This window comes from Rhipicephalus microplus, chromosome 5 (assembly GCF_043290135.1).
Source record: "Rhipicephalus microplus isolate Deutch F79 chromosome 5, USDA_Rmic, whole genome shotgun sequence".
NCBI lineage: Eukaryota > Metazoa > Arthropoda > Arachnida > Ixodida > Ixodidae > Rhipicephalus > Rhipicephalus microplus.
The window spans coordinates 196,595,483-196,614,643 of record NC_134704.1 but is presented as its reverse complement, the minus strand read 5'-3'; the positions used below and the strand labels follow the sequence as shown (position 1 = coordinate 196,614,643).

At 43.4% G+C, this 19,161-nt stretch overlaps 1 protein-coding gene and 1 long non-coding RNA gene across 2 annotated transcripts; one reads left to right on the top strand and one right to left on the bottom strand.

Annotated features, from left to right (window-relative positions):
• Positions 1–8,077: 8,077 nt before the first annotated feature.
• Positions 8,078–10,157, bottom strand: LOC142818081 (uncharacterized). The gene is made up of 6 exons (XM_075896333.1): positions 9,851–10,157; positions 9,511–9,755; positions 9,253–9,447; positions 8,923–9,190; positions 8,179–8,850; positions 8,078–8,143 (listed from the first exon to the last, which is right to left on the bottom strand). Exons 2-4 carry the CDS (start codon positions 9,751–9,753, stop codon positions 8,936–8,938), a joined length of 693 nt encoding a protein of 230 aa, XP_075752448.1. The 5' UTR covers positions 9,754–9,755; positions 9,851–10,157; the 3' UTR covers positions 8,078–8,143; positions 8,179–8,850; positions 8,923–8,935.
• Positions 10,158–11,397: 1,240 nt separating this feature from the next.
• LOC142818078 (uncharacterized) lies at positions 11,398–16,135 on the top strand. The gene is made up of 2 exons (XR_012895545.1): positions 11,398–11,716; positions 15,917–16,135. It is a non-coding gene; the product is annotated as an uncharacterized LOC142818078 (long non-coding RNA).
• The last annotated feature ends 3,026 nt before the right edge of the window (positions 16,136–19,161 follow it).

The following is a 19,161-nucleotide window of genomic DNA, read 5'->3' as shown; positions in this document are numbered from 1 at the left end:
TTTATGACGTACAGGAAGCATATCACATTACACATTTCACATTTCGTGACCTCCCACTCAAGTTTGTCATACACTTAGGTACTGATTTGGTAACTGTGGTTTATACTAGGTTAAGCAGAAGACAACTACAGCACTCAGGCGTACAGAGGTGGTTAGATGATTGATAGATAGAAATACTCAAAACGCAGTTGTTCGCAATTGTGCTTCAAAGAAATACTGCGCATTTAAAACTGCATTGTGAGGAAAATGCCATGCCAAGACAGTTAAAATTACGTGCACAGTGAAAAATACGTCAGTCTGCCAGCGTCCAGTTGCATATGCAGTTCTGTAGAAGACTTTTCATATGATCCGCAAAAATAAAAATTTCGCTGTCTGCCTCATTGTTCAGTCTCTGAAATAACAGTGAGCATTCAAATAACCTGCTAAAGTGAATATATAGGGCAGAATTTCTGAGACCATGACAATGCTGCACTGCCGCGCCAGGTGCACCCCGCTGTCGACCACGGCTACAGAGACACGGCCGGGCTACACTGCAGCCGGGCTAGACTGCACCTACGTGCGCTTCTTTCTTTACGGCCTTCTCACCCGTCGTGAATACAATGGGAGAGTTTCTGAGTATGTTTCGTTACCCGTCGGCAATAGGGGCGCAGTTACCCTGACCTTGCATCTTCTGTGCCGCGCACGCAGCTCAATGAAGTTTGTCGATCTGCAACCATGAAATGGGTGTTCTCGACAAAAAGGGAGAGGGGGATTAATAAATAAATTAGGGGTAAAGTGAGAATAGTCTACTTTTAAAAAAAAGAACTATTCTTACCAGGCGGCTTTCCGCTTAATGTAGGTATGTATGTGCTCGTGGATCATGCAAGCTGGAACTTTGTAAAAATGCGGAAGAGTCGGCTAATGAGAGGCATAATTCACGAACCATAAAATACTGGCAACGATCAGAGAGATAGAATAACGATGCTGCACCTTTTCTGCAATCACAGAGCACTAAACACCTTCAGCCCTTGGTCTCGTTGGACAACGCTGTCGCAATTAAGAGAGGTCGCTCACAGAATGACGAGCGCGCCTTCCCTTTTCTGGCTGTTTTCTATATTTCTTTATTTTTACAAGCACATTTAGAGTGGGTTTCAGGGCTAAAATCTGCGGTCTGCAGCCTGACAACTCTTTGAAACACGTGAGTTTTATATCTAATGGCTAAAAAAAAACTGCGTATAAGAAGAAAAAATAAAAAAAAGAGAGGACCCTTGCTGCTGAATAACCCCTTTGGACGGCATGCACAGAAAGTGGTTGTGTGCATTGTCAAAGCGTTGACATCATCCGGAAATACTGATTCTGGAGACCCCAAGACCTTGTGCATTCCTTTGTATTGCAAGCCACATCCACGAACAATGCGAACGAAGTAGGCAGCTGCTTACGCTCGCAAGCCGCTTGCCCAGAACTAAAACTCTAGTGCAAATCAGTACGTGCATTATGACATGGACATATATACTAGCTGTGTGAACGCGTATTGCTGTCTTCTGTCATAGCCACACGATCACCGTGGTTCCGAATTGCAAGTCCCGCTCTTAGAAAACACCCGGTGTTTCTTCTCACCAATTCCCAAACAATACTGAGCTGTGCATCAAGTGACAAAAGAATATTGCGAGAGACAACCTCATCATCAACGACAAGTCTGTATCGACAGTCGTATGCAGGAAACACTTGCGCGATGAAGACTATGTGCGTGCGTCCCGCATCAGAAAACTTATTTCTGACTCCGTGCCAAATCTTTTCAAAGACTATCCTTCCTACTTGATTTCAAGTGCATAAAAGCCTCGCAAATATACTGCTTCACGAGCTTCGCCTCTACATCAAACATCAAGGAGGCAAAAAGCGGAGACCAACGAAACAGATCTGGATGTTGCAACTTCACAAGACGCTTTCACTAAAGAAGAAGCAGTATATGTTTGCACCCAAACAATAAAGAGTGACGCTCATCACATGAGTCGATACCAGACTATGATAGGACGATTGCGCCCCCAAGTGTCACACTATCGTTCAAAATGCGAGAAGGTGCAGCAATTGCTGAAAAAAAAAAAAGGCGTCCCTATGTTATCATGAAAGCAAGCACTACGCATGTGTTAAGGAAATCGCAACAGATGCACAGAATGGAGAAAAAAAGGCCCTGTTTCTTTTGCATCAAATAGAATCTGACGGAAGAAAGCGTTCAGCGTACCCAGATGAACTTTCAAGGTGTGTGATAGGGCGCTTTTTGTCACAAAAAGGCTACGATCATGCGCGCACTTGATGGCTTGTGGCACTGCCAGCAAAGTGCACTCTTCAGAGACATATATGTCCAAGCCTAGCATAATCAGGTATGAGCAATGCCATAAACCATTTGTGCGTCCTCAACGATTAAGCAGCTTATTTTTCAACGTGTGGTGAGCGGAGAAGCGTGCCCGAAGTCATGTGCGGGCATCGCGCGCGCTACTGTACGGAGCCACGGAGGAAGGTTAGGGTCGCAGCACCTCCCTCAAAACATGGGCGAGAGGCATGTACTACACCTCATTGAGGAAAGAATAAACTGAAGAGTGGCCATTACCTTACAGTTTGTGAGGCCGGATGTTGGGAAGAGTAGAGGACTGCTTCTCTCAATAGATGGATAGAAAAACGGCACATTGTCTGCTATGGTACTTCCAGTTCGAGGCCTATCCCTTCGCTGCTTCAAAGTGCCTGCTGCGCGGTGTAATCAGGAAGGAAACACATCCAATTTTGTGACGCTTTTGCTGCCGCTTGTTCAATGACTATGTTCTTCAATTTTTTTTGTGTGTGTGAACGAATAGATCACATTTCGCGCAGTTCAGAGAACGAAGTGAGACGTGGACATCTGCAAAAATGAGGAACGCTGAGAGATGGGTTTCGAGCACAGCGTTCGGGCACGCTTTGAAAAGGGCGGTAATCTTTTGCAGAATCACCTCGATTTAGTATTTTCGAGCACATACACTTAACGAGACCACTTTAAAGTAACTGACACACATGTTCACGTGCTTTCAAGTGTCAATATATGTATAGCATCTACATATGTATGTGTCTTTACACGATGAAGTATGCCAATATACAATCGAATCTCGATAATTCGAGCTCGAAGGGGCCTGAAAATTTGTTCGAATTAAAAAAAAGTTTGAATTAATGAAAGCTAAGTAAACGGAGGGCTCCCCATGCAGTGGCACATGTTCATTGAGCTAGCACACGAGGGGGCATCTTCTCAGGACCAAAATAAAGTTTTAATCAATCAATCAATCAGGGAAAGTTTCAGGATACTTACAATTATTCACAAATCACAGGACATCCGTCATTAATTGAAGTAATTGGTGATGCACGTCTGCACACATTTGCTTTGCAACGAGTCAATCAATTTCGCACGCAGCTTGCAAAGCATGTCTACTTCGGCTTGAGCATTCTTCTGGCAAGAGAAGTTGCGCGCGGCAATGTCCTCTGCGCAACCTCTGCGCCAAAGCCGCAGCGTGGCCCGCACGTGACCAGAATGAAGAGCATCTCCATGCGGAGAGAAGCAGATCGGTATTTGAGATAAACCAACACTTCACGGCAGTTTTTTTTAAAAGACGGTAGTCTTTCTTGGGGACCTTCGACGCAAAAAATTTTCATCTGTCTGACTGCCTGTACATTTGTCTGTTTGATAGCCTTTCTTGGGGACCTTCGACGCAAAAATTTTGATGTGTCTGTCTGCCTGTACATTTGTCTGTTTGGCTACCCCACCGCCATTGGGTACTTGAAACGGCCGACCCCATCCGCAGCGACCACCAATGTCGCTCAAGGTTCAGCGTTCATGCTTGTGCAATTGTCAATTAAAAATCAATCATTACGCATGTCTTGGGCGCCATAACAACACGCATATATTCTGCATATGCATCTCTTACTAGAAAATGCATACATAAGTAATTTTAAGGACCGTAGTGCTTATCACGCTGCGCTTACCATGCAACGCTTGCACGGAACGGGAAATGTTTCCAATGCTTTTCTCAGACGGGCGCGCACGGCCACGCGCTTTGTTTTCCACAAGAAACTGCCAGATAGCGCTCATGGCTCACGTGTGACATGACTTGATGCGCTCGTGAGCCTCCGCTGCACGCTCGAGGCACTCTAACGCAGCGCCGCGTCTGCTGCCACCGGGTTAGGGTGGCTAGAATGGGGAGGTGGGAGGTGTGATGACCGGCCTCCGGAGGCTGGCCCAAAAGCGCGTTCCTGCCGCGCGGTGGCGCTGCCAGTGGGGCGCTGTTGGTGGGGGCGCTAGAGCAGAGTTTTATAACTACAGCTCAAGGTGCCAGGCTAGAAGGGGACGAAGCCATTTAATATATAGGAACAAGGGTGACAGAAAAATTTCAACAAAGAAGTACTTTATGCACCACAATAGACAAGGACGAATCAAGTGGTGCAATGGCTCCATTTTCACAACAAGAGTGGGAAAGGGCTGAGAAAAGGGTTCCTAGTAGTACATCAACAGGCCCAGATGGCATTCCAATTAGGCTGATAAAGACATTAGTTCCGAAGTCTAAGCAGGCTTTGAGAGAGGCAGCGAGCACAATAATAATCGATGGTGAAGTTCCCGATGGATGGAAACTTAGCAGGATGAGCATGATCTATAAAGGAAAGGGGGACAAAGCTGACATAAACAACTACCGTCCTATAACAGTGACATCAGTGGTCTACAGGCTGGCGATGCAAATTATAAAGGAAAGACTGCAGGCGTGGATAGAGGATGAGGGGGTGCTGGGGGAACTGCAGAATGGATTTCGGAAACACAGGAGGTTGGAATAGAATCTGTTCTCACTGACGCAGTGTATCGAAATAGCAGAAAAGGAACACAGGCCCCTGTGGCTAGCATTTTTGGATATCAAGGGAGCGTACGATAGCGTGGTTCAAGAGGAATTGTGGGGAATACTGGACACACTAGGCGTGGAACATGTAGTCACTAATCTTTTAAAGGGTATCTATAAAGGTAACAAGGTAGTTATAAAGTGGGAAAAACAGGTATCCAAGCCTGCAGAGGTAAAACGGGGGATTGGGCAGGTGTGTCCTCTGTCACTCTTATTATTCATGATGTACCTACAAGGATTAGAGGCAAAATTAGAGGAAAGGGGACTGGGCTTCAACCTCTCTTTAGTCAAACAAGGAAAACTTATTGATCAGGCACTACCCGCATTAATGTACGCAGATGATATAGTGCTAATGGCCAACAACAAGGAAGATTTGCAGAGATTGATGGACATCTGCGGTAATGAGGGAGATAGGTTAGATTTTAGATTCAGTAAGGAAAAATCAGCAGTCATGATTTTCAATGACAACGAAGGTAGTGAGCTTAGAATACAGGAGGTCACGCTAGAGATAACAGATAAATACAAATATCTGGGCGTATGGATAAGCAATTGGACCGAGTATCTGAGGGAACACGAAATATACGTGACGACTAAAGGTAACAGGAATGCAGCAGTCATGAAAAATAGGGCACTGTGGAATTACAATAGGTATGATGTTATGAGAGGAATATGGAAAGGGGTCATGGTTCCTGGGCTGACGTTCGGCAATGCAGTCTTGTGCATGAGATCAGAAGTTCAAGCAAGATTACAAATTAAGCAACGTGGAATAGGTAGGCTTGCTTTAGGAGCTCACGGGAATACACCAAATCAGGGAGTACAAGGTGATATGGGATGGACATCATTTGAGGGCAGGGAAGCTAGCAGCAAGATAAAATTTGAGAAGCGATTGAGAGAAATGGGGGAGAAGTGTTGGGCTAGGAAGGTATTCAGCTACTTGTGCATGAAGAACGTCGATACAAAATGGAGGAAGCGAACCAGGAAATTGACTAGCAAATACTTAGAAAACAGCAGGTGGCCAAAGCAAAGAGAACTATCGGTTAAGAAGAAAGTGAAGGAAACAGAGACTGACATGTGGAGAATTGGCATAATTAAGAAGTCCGCCCTAGAAATCTATTGAACTTTTAAGCAGGAAATTGCCAAAGAAAGGATCTATGATAATACTCGGGGTAGTTCTCTACTGTTTGAAGCCAGGACGGGAGTACTGCGAACCAAGACATATCGGGCCAAATACGAAGGGGTAAACACAGTATGCAGTGCGTGTGGAGAGGAAGAAGAAACTGCCGAACACTTGATAATGTTCTGTAAAGGGCTTCGCCCTATAGTTCAGGATGATGGCGCAGAGTTTTTCAAAGCACTGGGGTTTAGGGACCGGGAGGGCAAAATACACTTTAAGCGGGTAGACTTAACTAGAAGGAGGTTATCTGATTGGTGGCTAAAGTCAAGGCACGAGTGAAAATTAAACTCTTCACTGCAAAGTATGAATCCTCAAACTCACTTTTTAAGAAAAAAAATAAATATAGTTTTTGGTTCATTAGGTATTACGCCTTGGTGGCGCTAGCCACCGCCCGATCTAAAGGGTACAGCTATGTCCATCCATTCATTCAGCCTCATGAGGCAAGCGAGCGCAAAACTCAAAACTACAGCTGATAGACGAAACCTCGTGATGATTTCAGGCGGTTTAAACGATGTCTTAAATGAACATACAACAGGACTAGCATCCACACTGGCGAAAGGCGTCTATGACATGCGCGCCACTTCTCCTAAGGTACAGGTAGTGATATGCACGATACCGGAGGTACCCGTGCGTGATAGCAACCTGCAAAGAGTGGTTGTCAACGCAAACCAAGAGATATGGCGGATGAGTCGAGAGAAAGGCTTTGAGGTGGTGGAAATAAACAGAGAGGTGCATAGGTGGGGTGGTTTTCAACGAGACAGGATTCACTTCGATGGGCGGCTAGGTCATGAGGTGGGTTGGCGACTTGCAGGACGCGCAGTAGCTTTTTTGGGGGGCAAGCGAGCCCTTCGGGGTGCAGGATAGCTAGTAACGAGGAAAACAACCAGGGAGACTCTTCGGCAGGTGTTATGGACAGGTACGATTCCAAAGTGGCACCAATGTCTAAGACAGGTAGAGTCAAGGGCATAAATAGACGTAGCCACGAGCGCCGAGCCCATTCATACATAGGTATATTAACATGCAGGGTGGTAGGAACAGGCTGAAGTGGGAAGAGATAGAAGAACAGCTAAGGGAAGAGAGGGCGATGGTATATGGTTTTGTAGAAACACATCTCAGGGACATGGAACAACCTCCGAACAATCCGGACTACGCGTGGGAATATTGTAATAGAACAGAAGGCAGCAGAAAGGGGGGTGGTATTGGGGCATTCATTCATAAAAGTACAGACTGGCAAAGGGTCAAGCAGGAGTGCAAGGAATCCTTCACTACTTTGGTCTGCAAGCGCGTGGTTCTAAATGCACGAGTTAGTATATCCTCAAGGGTTTTGATTAGACTATATAGACGGACAGAGGGGTAAAGAAGGCCTCCCATGTCCCACTTTTTACACGCTTCTGCTGGCAATCGGTCCGTCACACTATCACGTGTCACGAGGTAGACATCCTTGCAAGCTTCGCATTGGGTTGAGAAGATCCGCTTCCTGGCTACATATCCTGCAATATAATAGGTGAGGCGGTCGTCACTGCGTCTTCAACGTACGTAGTCAGCGTGGTCAATCGCAACCTCTGCTGCTTCGACAGGTAGTGTAACGTCGTCACAAGCTGGTGCTTCATTTTCAGACAGCAGATGGTCCTCGGACAGCAGGGCCTCCAAAAATCCAAGAAATGCGTTTGCTCCCTTAAGGCTTTTCGCCAAGCTATAAAAGCTTATGCACCTGAATATATGCATGTAAATTATAAAAATTGATACTTTGGATTATATGCTTCGTATTTCAATGTACAGGACGGAAAATGCACAAGCAGACTTGATTATGATAATGAACTGCGCAGGAGTTGGATGATCGTTAGCTCCACTGGCCTGTCTGACGATACCAAAGGAACGCTCCAAACAGTCTTGACTGAGACGAGAGGTCATCAAAAACCTAAACCCAACCATTTCAGTGAGGTACTTCAGTAGGTCCTTCACACAGTGGATCGTCACACGTAGACCTTCTGCCATGCTCTTGCTTAGGAAGCCGAGCCCTCCTACATGGGCCTCCCACTGGTCGAGAAATTCCAGCATGTTGTCAAGTGCAGTTTCTTTAGTGCTGCCACGTCTTCACATGAAAATGAGCCCAGTTGGTGTACATACCTCAGAGCTTCTGCTGGAAACCGCGACGTCATGGCGTCAATTGTTTGAGCCATCATGTTGATAAATACTTTTGTTGGCTCCAGATTTGGGTACTGTTGCTCAATTTTTTCTTTGTGAAAATCCATCGCGTGCTCAACTGCGCTACTGAAAATATAAAATCCAGATTGACCCTCATCTTTCGAACCCACTAGGATATATGTGAGAACGTGTTAAATTGGGTGCAACTTTCAATGTGAAGGGACTGCTGTCGACCTTCCAAGTCATTGCCACATGTTCCCAAAGAACCTGCAAGAATTCACAATGGTTCGTAAACCAGCTTTACCAGGTACCCAACATTTCAAAATATTATGAGAATAAAATAACATGCTTACTCGGCCCTTGTGTGTGTTGAAGCCATGCTTAACCATGATGTTTCGCGTACATTTCACAAGATGAGGGAAGTCCGAAATAAAGTGGAGGAAGCGCTTGTCGTCACATGGATGTGTAACCTTACATCGTACATGTTTAGCATTTCCATGAACACCCATGTTGTGCCACATGGCACGGTTCCATGACGCGCCGTCCGTGCAGATGTAGTCCACATAAAGATTAGCCTTCTCGCACAGAAGAACTGCTTCTAAAATTATCTTGTTAGCGTTGGCGCCTTCACATTTCCATTCGAAGCAAAGACCCCTGTAGAAAAAAAATACTGCAGGTATGAGTGCAATTACAGAAAATAACAGTACTTTGATAAATGCTATTTACCAATTATCTGCGTTCATTTGCCCACAAAAGGCTGAAACTTGACGACTAAGCCAAGATCAGCCTTTGTGTGCTTGTCCTGAGCTCCAGTAAATTGTCCAAGGTTTACGAAGCCTTCAATATCCATGGATGACTTGAGGTCCAGGTGTGTAGAAAGTTTCGTCTCGTCTATAACGAGGCCGCCATGTCTGTTCATTTCATTCATTTCACTAGCCTTCTCCTTCACGCACTCAAGAAGCTTGCGACTAAAGCCACAAGATGCCTTGAAGGCCTGCGAATGCAAGATGAGGATGATTAAATTATGCCGAATAAGAAAAAAATGTAATCGTATACCTTGATGTACTTTTGGAGGCAGAAACAGCTTGGAAGTATAAGGATATTATGGGCCCTGAGATGCTCGTATAAGCTCGGGCTCTTGATCCTTAAAACAATGCACTCTAAGAGCCACGCTTTGTCGTATCGATATCCTCGCATGGATTTCCGCTTCAATGCCTCAAAACATGCTCGGACTGCATACTGCTGCTTGATCTGAAACAAATGCACGAAACAGGAAGCTTTATTTATGACGCTAAATATGTAAAAATACAGCACCTTTGCCTCAAATATGTTTTCCTTGATAGAGGAATTCCTTTGTCGTAACGTTCGTACGACCTCATGAAGGGTGTGCACTTTCTTACTCCGCCGCCTCAAACTGCGAACGTCACATTTCAATCTCCTTCCCGCTGTCTTTACCAATGGGCGTCGCACCTTATTTTTTAAGCGCAGCAAACGCGCCTTGAGGATTCGCCTCACTTTTCTGCACTTCAGACACCGCTGAGGCATATGGGCCGGCATACCTGGAAGAAACAACAAAATGGGCGACATGTGAAGTGTATGAAATAATTTTTCACAGTTGTGATGTCCAAGACGTATGTACCAAAACACAACATACCTTGTGACACAGATCCATCACACACAGCGGAGAACAGGCCATTTGCTGACAATTTTGTGCAGTCAGAAACATCTAATCGCTTAAGCTCGCTGGTATTTCCTACTCCACAACACACAGAGAGTTTTTCTGCATACACCAGAAGCTCTTGGGCCTCTTCCTCAGACTCAACGGTGCGCTGACAGTGAAGGTGGCCAGCCAGGAAAATGGTGCAGGGGGGTGAATTTCGCTCTCCAATTTCGAACACAGCTATCTTGTTGAAGGCAACAGGAGGTACTTTGCTTTTATGATGTTCAGCTGTTTGGTAACTCGCTATGTTTTTGTTTTGGAATGTCTGACGTGACCAATACTCCGATGGTAGTCGAAGACCAAAAATGAAGTGTTTCCGAGGTACTTCATCGTTGACTATGTCCAGTTCGGCATGAAGAATGAGCTGAACCGATTCGCGTTCTGAATCGTCAATGTCCTCGCGGCTCTTCTTTGCAGGCACGGAAGAGCCCTGTCCCATTCTCCTCTTCCTCTCTTTTGGCAGAGTTTTCGTCATATACTTTGGAAGGTTCGGGAAAATTGTTGGAATAGCACTCTCCTTAAGGGCAGGCACATCGCGTGGTATATGGACCTCCTTTCCATTCACAATGTGCACGTAGTGTCTCATGATAAACCTGAAAACATAATAAAAAGTGAGCGTAGCCTCTGTAATGAAGACACTTCAGATTTCCAAGCAACGAAACAATAATTAATACATGTGCTGCAGCGTTAGGTGACACACATCTAGCCGCGGGTCGATGGAGGCAGAACGCAAAACGCGCCCACGTGGAGCAACATGCCAATGTAAGTACAAGAACAACCGATGATCTGAATTAGTCTGGCTCTTTCCACTGCACTTCTGCTGCTCATGACCCGTGTGTCACACCGGGTCAGTGTGTTAACTTGTAGAAACCTCAACTTTTCTATATGCTTAGACAATGTGCGAATTCCATACGTACCTTGGGTCAAAATGCCTTTCGCAAACTGCAGAATTCTCTTGCAGTGGCTTGTCGGCCCTTGGTATGACACGTGCCCACTTTTCAAACTCATCCTCATGGACAGGTGCACGAAAGAGAGACAGTATTTCACCGCAGGACTTGTAGCCGGCGTCGCAACCTGGCACAAAGCACCACCTCTGCGTTTTTTGTTTTTTTTTCCGTCGACGGCATTCTTCAGAGCGGTTCAAAAATCGACGACAACCACTGACATAATCTCCTTCAATAAATCGGGAAGCGATAGAAAAAGCAGGCCGTACTTCGCGAACAGCGACAGCTAACTTGCACTGCTCCGTCACCCACGAGACACGAGCAACACATGCTCACAGTCGGCACATGCCAACAGCGCCCCAGACTGACGCGCCAAATTTCTTCCCAGCGGCGAGAACGCGCAGAGGGGTCTCGCTAGGCAAGAGGCCGCCGCCGCAGTCATCACACCTCCCCATTCTAGCCACCCTAACCGGGTGGCCAAACCTTTTGAAAGCCGAAACACTCGGTTCGCCTAATAGCCGCTTAAAATCGGCTTGACTTGACTTAAAAAGTATGAATAAACGGCGACAGAATCGCAGTGTTGGACATTTTTTGGGGACGTTTCGGGGGTGAAAACGAAAGGTCTAAAGTTCCGTAAAGTTCCTCACTAACTTTTGAGGATCTTCACCGTGCGGTAGTTATTCCTCCGTGGTCTTTGCTCGGTCGGGAGCTGTATGCATTCGCAAGAACCGCCTCTGCGCATAGATACGTGGTCTCGTTCTATAATACTGTCTATAAGCAATGTGGTAACGACTTGCCCGAGCATGAACACCGTGTGTTATGCTATTTGTGGATGTATGCCGTACGTGTATTTCTGGTAAGTGCGTGTGTTGCGCAAGGATCGATGTGTCGCTTTGGTGAAGTGTATGCTTGTGCCAAAACTTTCATTGAAGCTTCGTCTTGCGTAACTGCGTGAGACAGATACGAAATGCACAAGTTGGAAGCGATGGAATATTAGCAGACGTCCACACGACGTTATTTCCCAAGTGGCTTAAATATGCTCTCGCCGATGACGATAATCGGTTTCCTAAGCTATGTCTGTTTTTGTGGGTGTATACAAAGAAAAACAAAGGAAATAAAATTGAAAATATGCTGGGAGCACTTTAAATCTCCACTCAAAATTGCCACCTTAAGCGTCTTCTTAATAATTGAACAGTACCGCAAGGCAGTCGTGCCTTGCGGTGAAGTGCATGCAGTGTATTGCGGTAAAGCATACATATTGCGCGCGCTCGTGTGTAAATTGAAAATGTAGCACTGGCATTGGGCCTCGTGTGTGCACCTTAATTGTTCACGTGCTATCCTCTATCTCATAAGTGACGATGGGGCAGTCAGTATCGTCATCAATTTCAGCTTGTGTAACAAGCCCAGAACAATTTACCTAGTAAAATACATTTTGTGGCAGGCAATGCGCAAGGCATTCAGATTTTAGTTCATTGCAGTATTAATTCAAAATTGTTGCATGGCACCTTCAAATAAACGAAACATGCATATGAGAGGCTTCAGTCGTACTTCGAAATTTGTGCCATGCCTCAAATTGAAAATGATTATAAAGAAAATATATACTAAGGCTGGGTGTAGATTATCATTCACAATTCAATTACCATTCATATTTTAGAAACTTAGAAAATTTGTAGCTCATGTTTTCCTATCGAGTAAGCACGAAAATAACCGTTGAAGAATGGTCTACAATCACACGCACAGTTTGCAAGAAATATATCTTTGAAACCTATGTCGTGCCAGAACTAAGAGCAAGGTGGTTCGAGGAATCTGGTTATAATCCGACATGGGGCTACTTGTTGGCAAAATGTGGTGGTAATTGGGTAAGTGCCTGCAGGGACCTGCACCAAGAGGCAAAACCTGCAACATCTTTTTCGAAAATTTCATTATTTGTGTCAAGCATGCGTGCACTCTTCGTTGTTTTGTTCTCTCAGGGAGCAAGTATAGGGCATGCACTTGAAATCCGTACATTACCCCTGCGATTTGGAGATGTCATCACAGTGGACAGGAACGTGCAATGTAGTTGAAAAAGTTGCGGGCACAAACTTTCTTATCAATTTGAACCCGCTTATACTGCAAAAGTTACCACATGACTTCAGTCAAATAGTTTCTAACTGTTGTGGTTAATGTCAGATAAAAGTAATAATGAGGTAGTTGCGCTTGGACAACAGTCGTGCTTGACTGACTGTATTAAAATACAGTATTTAGTACCTGCATATAGGACCGACCATTTAGTTAATTTTTTTTATTTGTGGTCCTATTTGTGAAAGTTTACTTTCAAAATATTTCATACAGGGTGGTTAAGGTTTGAGTCCATACAGTGGGCAAATTTTATCAGGAGTACCGCATGCTGTACAATCACTGTTACTTCTCCTAGAAGGCAAGGTGTTCTACTATTCTGGTATGTCTCGGCTGGGCTTCTTGACCTCGACGACTGTACATGTCAAACAGTTTGCCAAGTGTAACTACTTACTCCCCCATAACCAAATTTTGTCGAGCCATAATAAATAATGGGCAGGAAGGACCAGTTACAAAACCCTTTTTTATGAATCGCTCATTACTCAGGAACCTAACAATTCTGTGCATAAACGATGACAGCAACCACTTCTCCACACATTGAATGATTAGGTTGTACTTATAAAAGCACTAATATAATCGGACCTCTTTTTTTTTTGAAAGGAAACAGAATGCGTAAAAAGTCTTACTGGTCCGTGCTTCAATATTGTAGCTAAACTATCACCGAAAGCCAGAGTCATTTAGAAATACCATGTGAATTCCCGGAAAGTGCTAGGTAGCTTGATATAAATTGGGGGTGTGTGCAGAAAAGCAAAAATCTACGTTTACGTTGAGCAGAAGTCCAAGTGAACATGCATGCGTATGTTCATGAACTAGTTCCATGTGACATGTAATGCAACAACTCTAGCTTAAAAGCTTCAGGCGGCTTTTATGCTGCTCCAAAGAGATTTTAGTTGCTCCACAAGCTCCAGAAATGCCTTTCATGAGTCACGTCACTGTGCCTGTTGAGTCTTTAAACAAACAGGTTTGAAGGGGATGCTAAAATTTTTTTTGAAGGGGTGAGTAGCAGAGAGCATTACTTTATCAAAGTCTTCAATTTTATTATGTAAGCACTGAGGCTTGCAGGTATGTTAAATGAGCATGGTCACTTGAGTAACACCTCAGAAGTCAATAATTTTTGGTTTGACAGCAAGGTATGCATGAGACAGGAGTATGCAAATTACAGAAATAGAAGTAATGAAGTTGTTGAGAATACTTTGTTAACAGTACATTTACAGGCTTCATACAGAATTTCCTTTCTAGCAGGGTGAATTTACTTTTGCTGATGCTTCCGATGGCATCATTGCAGTTCATAAGCACTGGTTTTATGCACTGCACGTGACGATCTTGTTTTTTCAAGGTTCATGTACTGATTAAAAAGTATAAGATCAAGAAACTTACATGCTGTCTTAAGGCAAAATCAGGCTCACCATAGAGGTAATTGGTGACATTTTAGTGAGTTGTATGTGGGATGTCTGTATACATAACAGCATAGTAATCTTGCAATGCTGTAGCTTTATTTGTGTAACAATTGAAGCTCCTTTTCCTGTTAAAAATTTCTGCCTAGCAAACAAGTTCCAACAGCAGGATTGGCCCTTGGGAAAAGCAGCTGGTAAGAGTGAGCTTGTTCACAAGCCCTTCAAGAGCACCCACTGAAGGAACTAGTGGCAAAAATTTCAGTGCACCAAGAAGGGGAAAGGAGAATGGTGCAGGTTAACATTTCAGGAGGGTATCTTCTGGACATCATCCTTCTCTAGCCACAAGCTTGTATGGCCAATGTTTAGCAGGCTCCTACTAACATAAACTAGGTATAAATGTTGCTTATCTATTGAAAGATGACACTATATACTTTTTGAGAGTCTCCTCACCACAAGCGTTTACATTATTTTGCAAGATGACATCATATACCTTTTGAGAGTCTCCTCACCACAAGCGTTTACATTATCCTAAAAATATTTTTTTCTACGGTGCCCTTTTTTGTCCCAAACAGTTGTCTCAAGCAACAATATGCACATTGTGACAGTCTAGCTGGTGACCACAGAGATGGCTCCAGCCATCACCATGTATACTCCACTCAAAATGTAAGACACTGTAAAATCATAGTCCGGTGTGCGTGCATAGGACCTTGAACATGTAAGCAGTTACCACTTCTCTTGTGTTCTCTGCACTGGCGCATGCTTGTCGCATGCCTGTTCAAGATTGCGACAGTGAAATTACTTCTGGCTATGCTGTCTGAGAGGTAAGACTGTGCACACCCCCAGGAACACTATGGTGGAGCGAGCAGAGGTTCATATCAAACGTAGTAATAAACTGGCAGCACCATGGTAATATAAGCACACTTGCATTAATTTATTACAATAATTTATTGAGGCAGGCATCGCACCGCTAAGCCTAGCTGGGATTTCTTTTCGTTATTGTCTACATTGCTTTCCCTTGGTCACAGCACAGGCAGAAAAATTTCTTTGTGGGAGCACCATATTTTAAGCTTGCATGAATCCAGTGAACCACTGTGTGAACAGATATATTGAAAATGTCAGCACTTCGTGTCCAATAAATGGTGAACTGGTTGTCACATTCAGCCGGTGATCCTGGAGGAGCTCTAGGATATACTCTAAGGTCAATTTGCATCAAAAATGCCACATACAATAGTTTAACAATTGTTGTTAATGGGTGAGAGGGTACATAGCTTCAGTGAGGTAATTAAGGTAAGGGGGAAAATTCTAGATGCCTAAGAACCACAGGAAAAATAAAAAAAAAGCACAGGAAAAGAGCGTCACTCGCAGCTGAACTACAGAAAATATCTACACTGCACCACACATTCGCATCGTCTAGAATTTCCCCTAATAATGTTATACCAACCAGCCCAGCAACAAGTACTCCCAAAGTAATAAAGTGCAGAATGACACACGCATAAGACAAGAAACACAGGACGCGATTGAACTGCCATCTATCTTTATTTGTGCAGGGTGTCTACCAACCTGGAAAAGTCGGGGAATTGGGGCCTTGCTGGAAAACTGGGAGAACTTTGGTAAAACCTGGCCAATTCATGGAAACTGACGGCAGTCTGTGCCACCATCACAAAAATAAGCATTACCCATGATCAATACTCAAAAGGTCACTCCTTCAACTGCAACTACAGTGAACAGCTAGAAGAGGCCTGAAATAAAGGCAATGCATAACTGTTTCTTCTTAGTGTAGAAACAAAAGGATATACCGACCAAAACAACACAAAGTTTATTGACGCTTGGGCACCCGATATTGTTCTGAATGATAGCCATGAAAAAGGTACATCGTATTTAAGTATGACTAGGTGCGTGATGTAAGCACCAAAAGTATATGGTCAGCGTTCCATAAATCTTATTGAGGATATGTGCAGCTGTGTGCATGTGCAGAGATTCCAGGTGCCGGCATGATGCAAGCTTGTTTTCTTCGACCAGAACACGGTTGCTTGACCAGTCCGATTGAAAGCCTGTATATTCCACATGTTCAGCGAGGGCATTCAAGGCCGCCCATGATTTGGTGACATCATATTAGTGTTGTTTAACTCTTTCATTGAAATCATAGATCTCATAGATACAGGGGTTGTCACAATTGTGGCAGACTACAGTGTAAACAAGAATAGGGAAATTTCCGCTCAGCAGCTTGTTCTTCTTATTGACTAAAGCATTCCTTAGCTTTCATGTTGGTACACGCCCTATTTTGATGTATGTTTCTTATACACATCACATAGCATATCTGACTTTTCAAGCACAGCATTTCTTACATCGGTAAATTTGTGCATATTTAGCCTGGCCACAATTTCGGCTTGGCTTGAAGGCCTTTTAGTTAGGTGCTTATGTTAGAACTGCCATCACAAGAGGTTTGCTGGGCTATGTCTTGCCTTTTATAATATTACTGCTATTATTATTGTTGGCGATGTAGCTGCAAACGTCCTCCGCTATGCACTTATTGCAGACAATTCAAGAGTACCACACTCTCTTCTCATTTCATTTTCTTGATATGGTGTTATTAAGTCCATGAGTATTTTTTAGCATTATGTTTATAGAAGAGTACGTAAACGAAGAAGCACGAAGGTAACCAAAACACGCAGATTAGCTTCACAAAAAAAGCCTACTGGCTTTTTCAGCTTGCCTTTGTTGTACATAGCCTGGTCACTCCTCACAACGGTGTTCATGCTGTCTGAAACGCATCTGGAAGCTAAATTGCGTGTTTCGGTTGCTGACAAGGAAGGCTTCTTTTTAACTCTGGATGGCTCTATGTATAATGATAAGGTAGCCACTGGTTTGGAAAAAAGCTGAATAAATCATTTTCTGAGCAACTGCAGCCAATCAATTCATGTGAATGGACACGCATCTTTACTTTCACATGTAAAGTCTGGTGTTCCCCAGGGATCAATCCTGGCACCAGTTTTGTTTCTCATTTACATCAACGACATTGCACATGGTCTATCATCTACTATAAGATTATTTACATACAACTACAACATTTATAGAAAAATTGACAGCACCCAAGCTAACAAGTCATTATAGTTGGACCTTAATGAAATCACATTTTGGTGTCACCAGTGGCAAATACAAATTAACACTTCCAAAACAAAGGCCATGACATTTACAAGAGCACATAAAACAGAAATGAGTCAATATGAAATTCAAGCTGTCCCCTTTGAAAAAGTATCCCTGTTTAAATATCTTGGAATTCATTTATCTTCTGACTTGCCTTAGAATAAGCGCATCGATATCATAACTAGTGAAGTGTCAAAAGCACTTGGATTTATTAAAAGACACCTTTACTTGGGGAACTATACCTCTGAAATGCTAGCGTACACTACACTTGTACATTCAAATATAGAATATGCATCCAACATCTAGAACCCACATCAATCATATCTCATCGATTAACTAGAATCAATATAAACTGAAGCAGCAGGATTTATCACCAAGTAGTATTCTCGCAACTACAGCACTACAGGTAATACACACTCACTTTCATTACCCCTTCTTGAAAAACGCAGACTGTCGTCACTGTTATTCCATTTTCATACATTTTATCATAGTAAATCTGCCTTCGTGAAGCTCGCACAAACACACCTCATAAAATTTTGAAACATATTGATCACCAATTCAAAATACAGCCTTTTTTGGCACGCACAATTATGTATCAACACTCACCATTACTTCGAGCCATACGTCACCGGAACACACTGCCGGGCGACATTGCTTGATTCATTGATCGTGCCGCTTTTGTAAACTTATTCAATATTTTCTTCGACATATGACTTACCTATCTGTGTGAGTTTGTAAGTGCAAGTATGCGCTTATTTTTACTCTTCTTTCATTGTAAATATATTTTCTCCTTAAAGATGATAGTCTTGCTAGGGATACTTCAACGCAAAAATCTTGGTCTGTCTGTCAGCAAAAAGGCTCAAGTACGACCACATCCACAGCATCCACCAGTATTGCTCAAGTTTCTGCGTTCATACTTGTACGATTGTTGATAAAAAGCAAATATTGAGCATATTTGAGGCACAATATCAACACGTCGATATCCTGCACTGTGTTTATTTATACTAAAAAAAGCACAAAGAAGTAATTCTAAGCACTGCAGCTGACAATGCGACGCTTCGCACGAAAAGGTGAGTCTTCTATGCTTTGCTAAGACGATACTGTGCTGCTACATATCTTGAAATCTAAAAGAATATGGCCTCCAAGATTGCACGCATGCTGCGTGCTCGCTATAACAAAGGACATCCTTTCGTTTTCTGAGATTACCGCGAGATGGCGCTCATGTCTCACGCAACACCTCCAAGATCCCATTCACCACTTTTCTCGTGCAAAACATCAAATAAATATTTCTGTCTATTCACTCTTTTCAGGCGAAAGACAATAGTCTTTCGGCGACATTTTTAGTCAAATATGCAGATGGGGGCAATTTTTTTCATGGATATTTTCTGTATATATATTTTTTTGCACTATAGCTGTATCTCTCTCATTGAGTTTTCATTCCTGCCACAATTTTTTTTCTTTTTGCATCTTTGTCTATGGAACTGTATTTTACTTTGTTTACCATTTTAATTTTATAACGGCAATGTTCTGATTTGCAAATTTATTTTATAACTAAAACTTCTGTGTAATGCCCGAATGGGCCTTTAGGGTATATATTAATAAAAAAAATGTTGATGTAAAAAGCGGCTGACTGAATGAATAAGTTTAT

Bases quoted from the DNA above. Each gene is read 5' to 3' on its own strand.
- LOC142818081 (XM_075896333.1), bottom strand. From the start codon at position 9,753: ATGCCGGCCCATATGCCTCAGCGGTGTCTGAAGTGCAGAAAAGTGAGG. The intron at 9,448-9,510 runs GTGCTGTATTTT...CATTTGTTTCAG, and splicing joins AAAACATATTTGAGGCAAAG to ATCAAGCAGCAGTATGCAGT. The intron at 9,191-9,252 runs GTATACGATTAC...TTGCATTCGCAG, and splicing joins GCCTCCAAAAGTACATCAAG to GCCTTCAAGGCATCTTGTGG.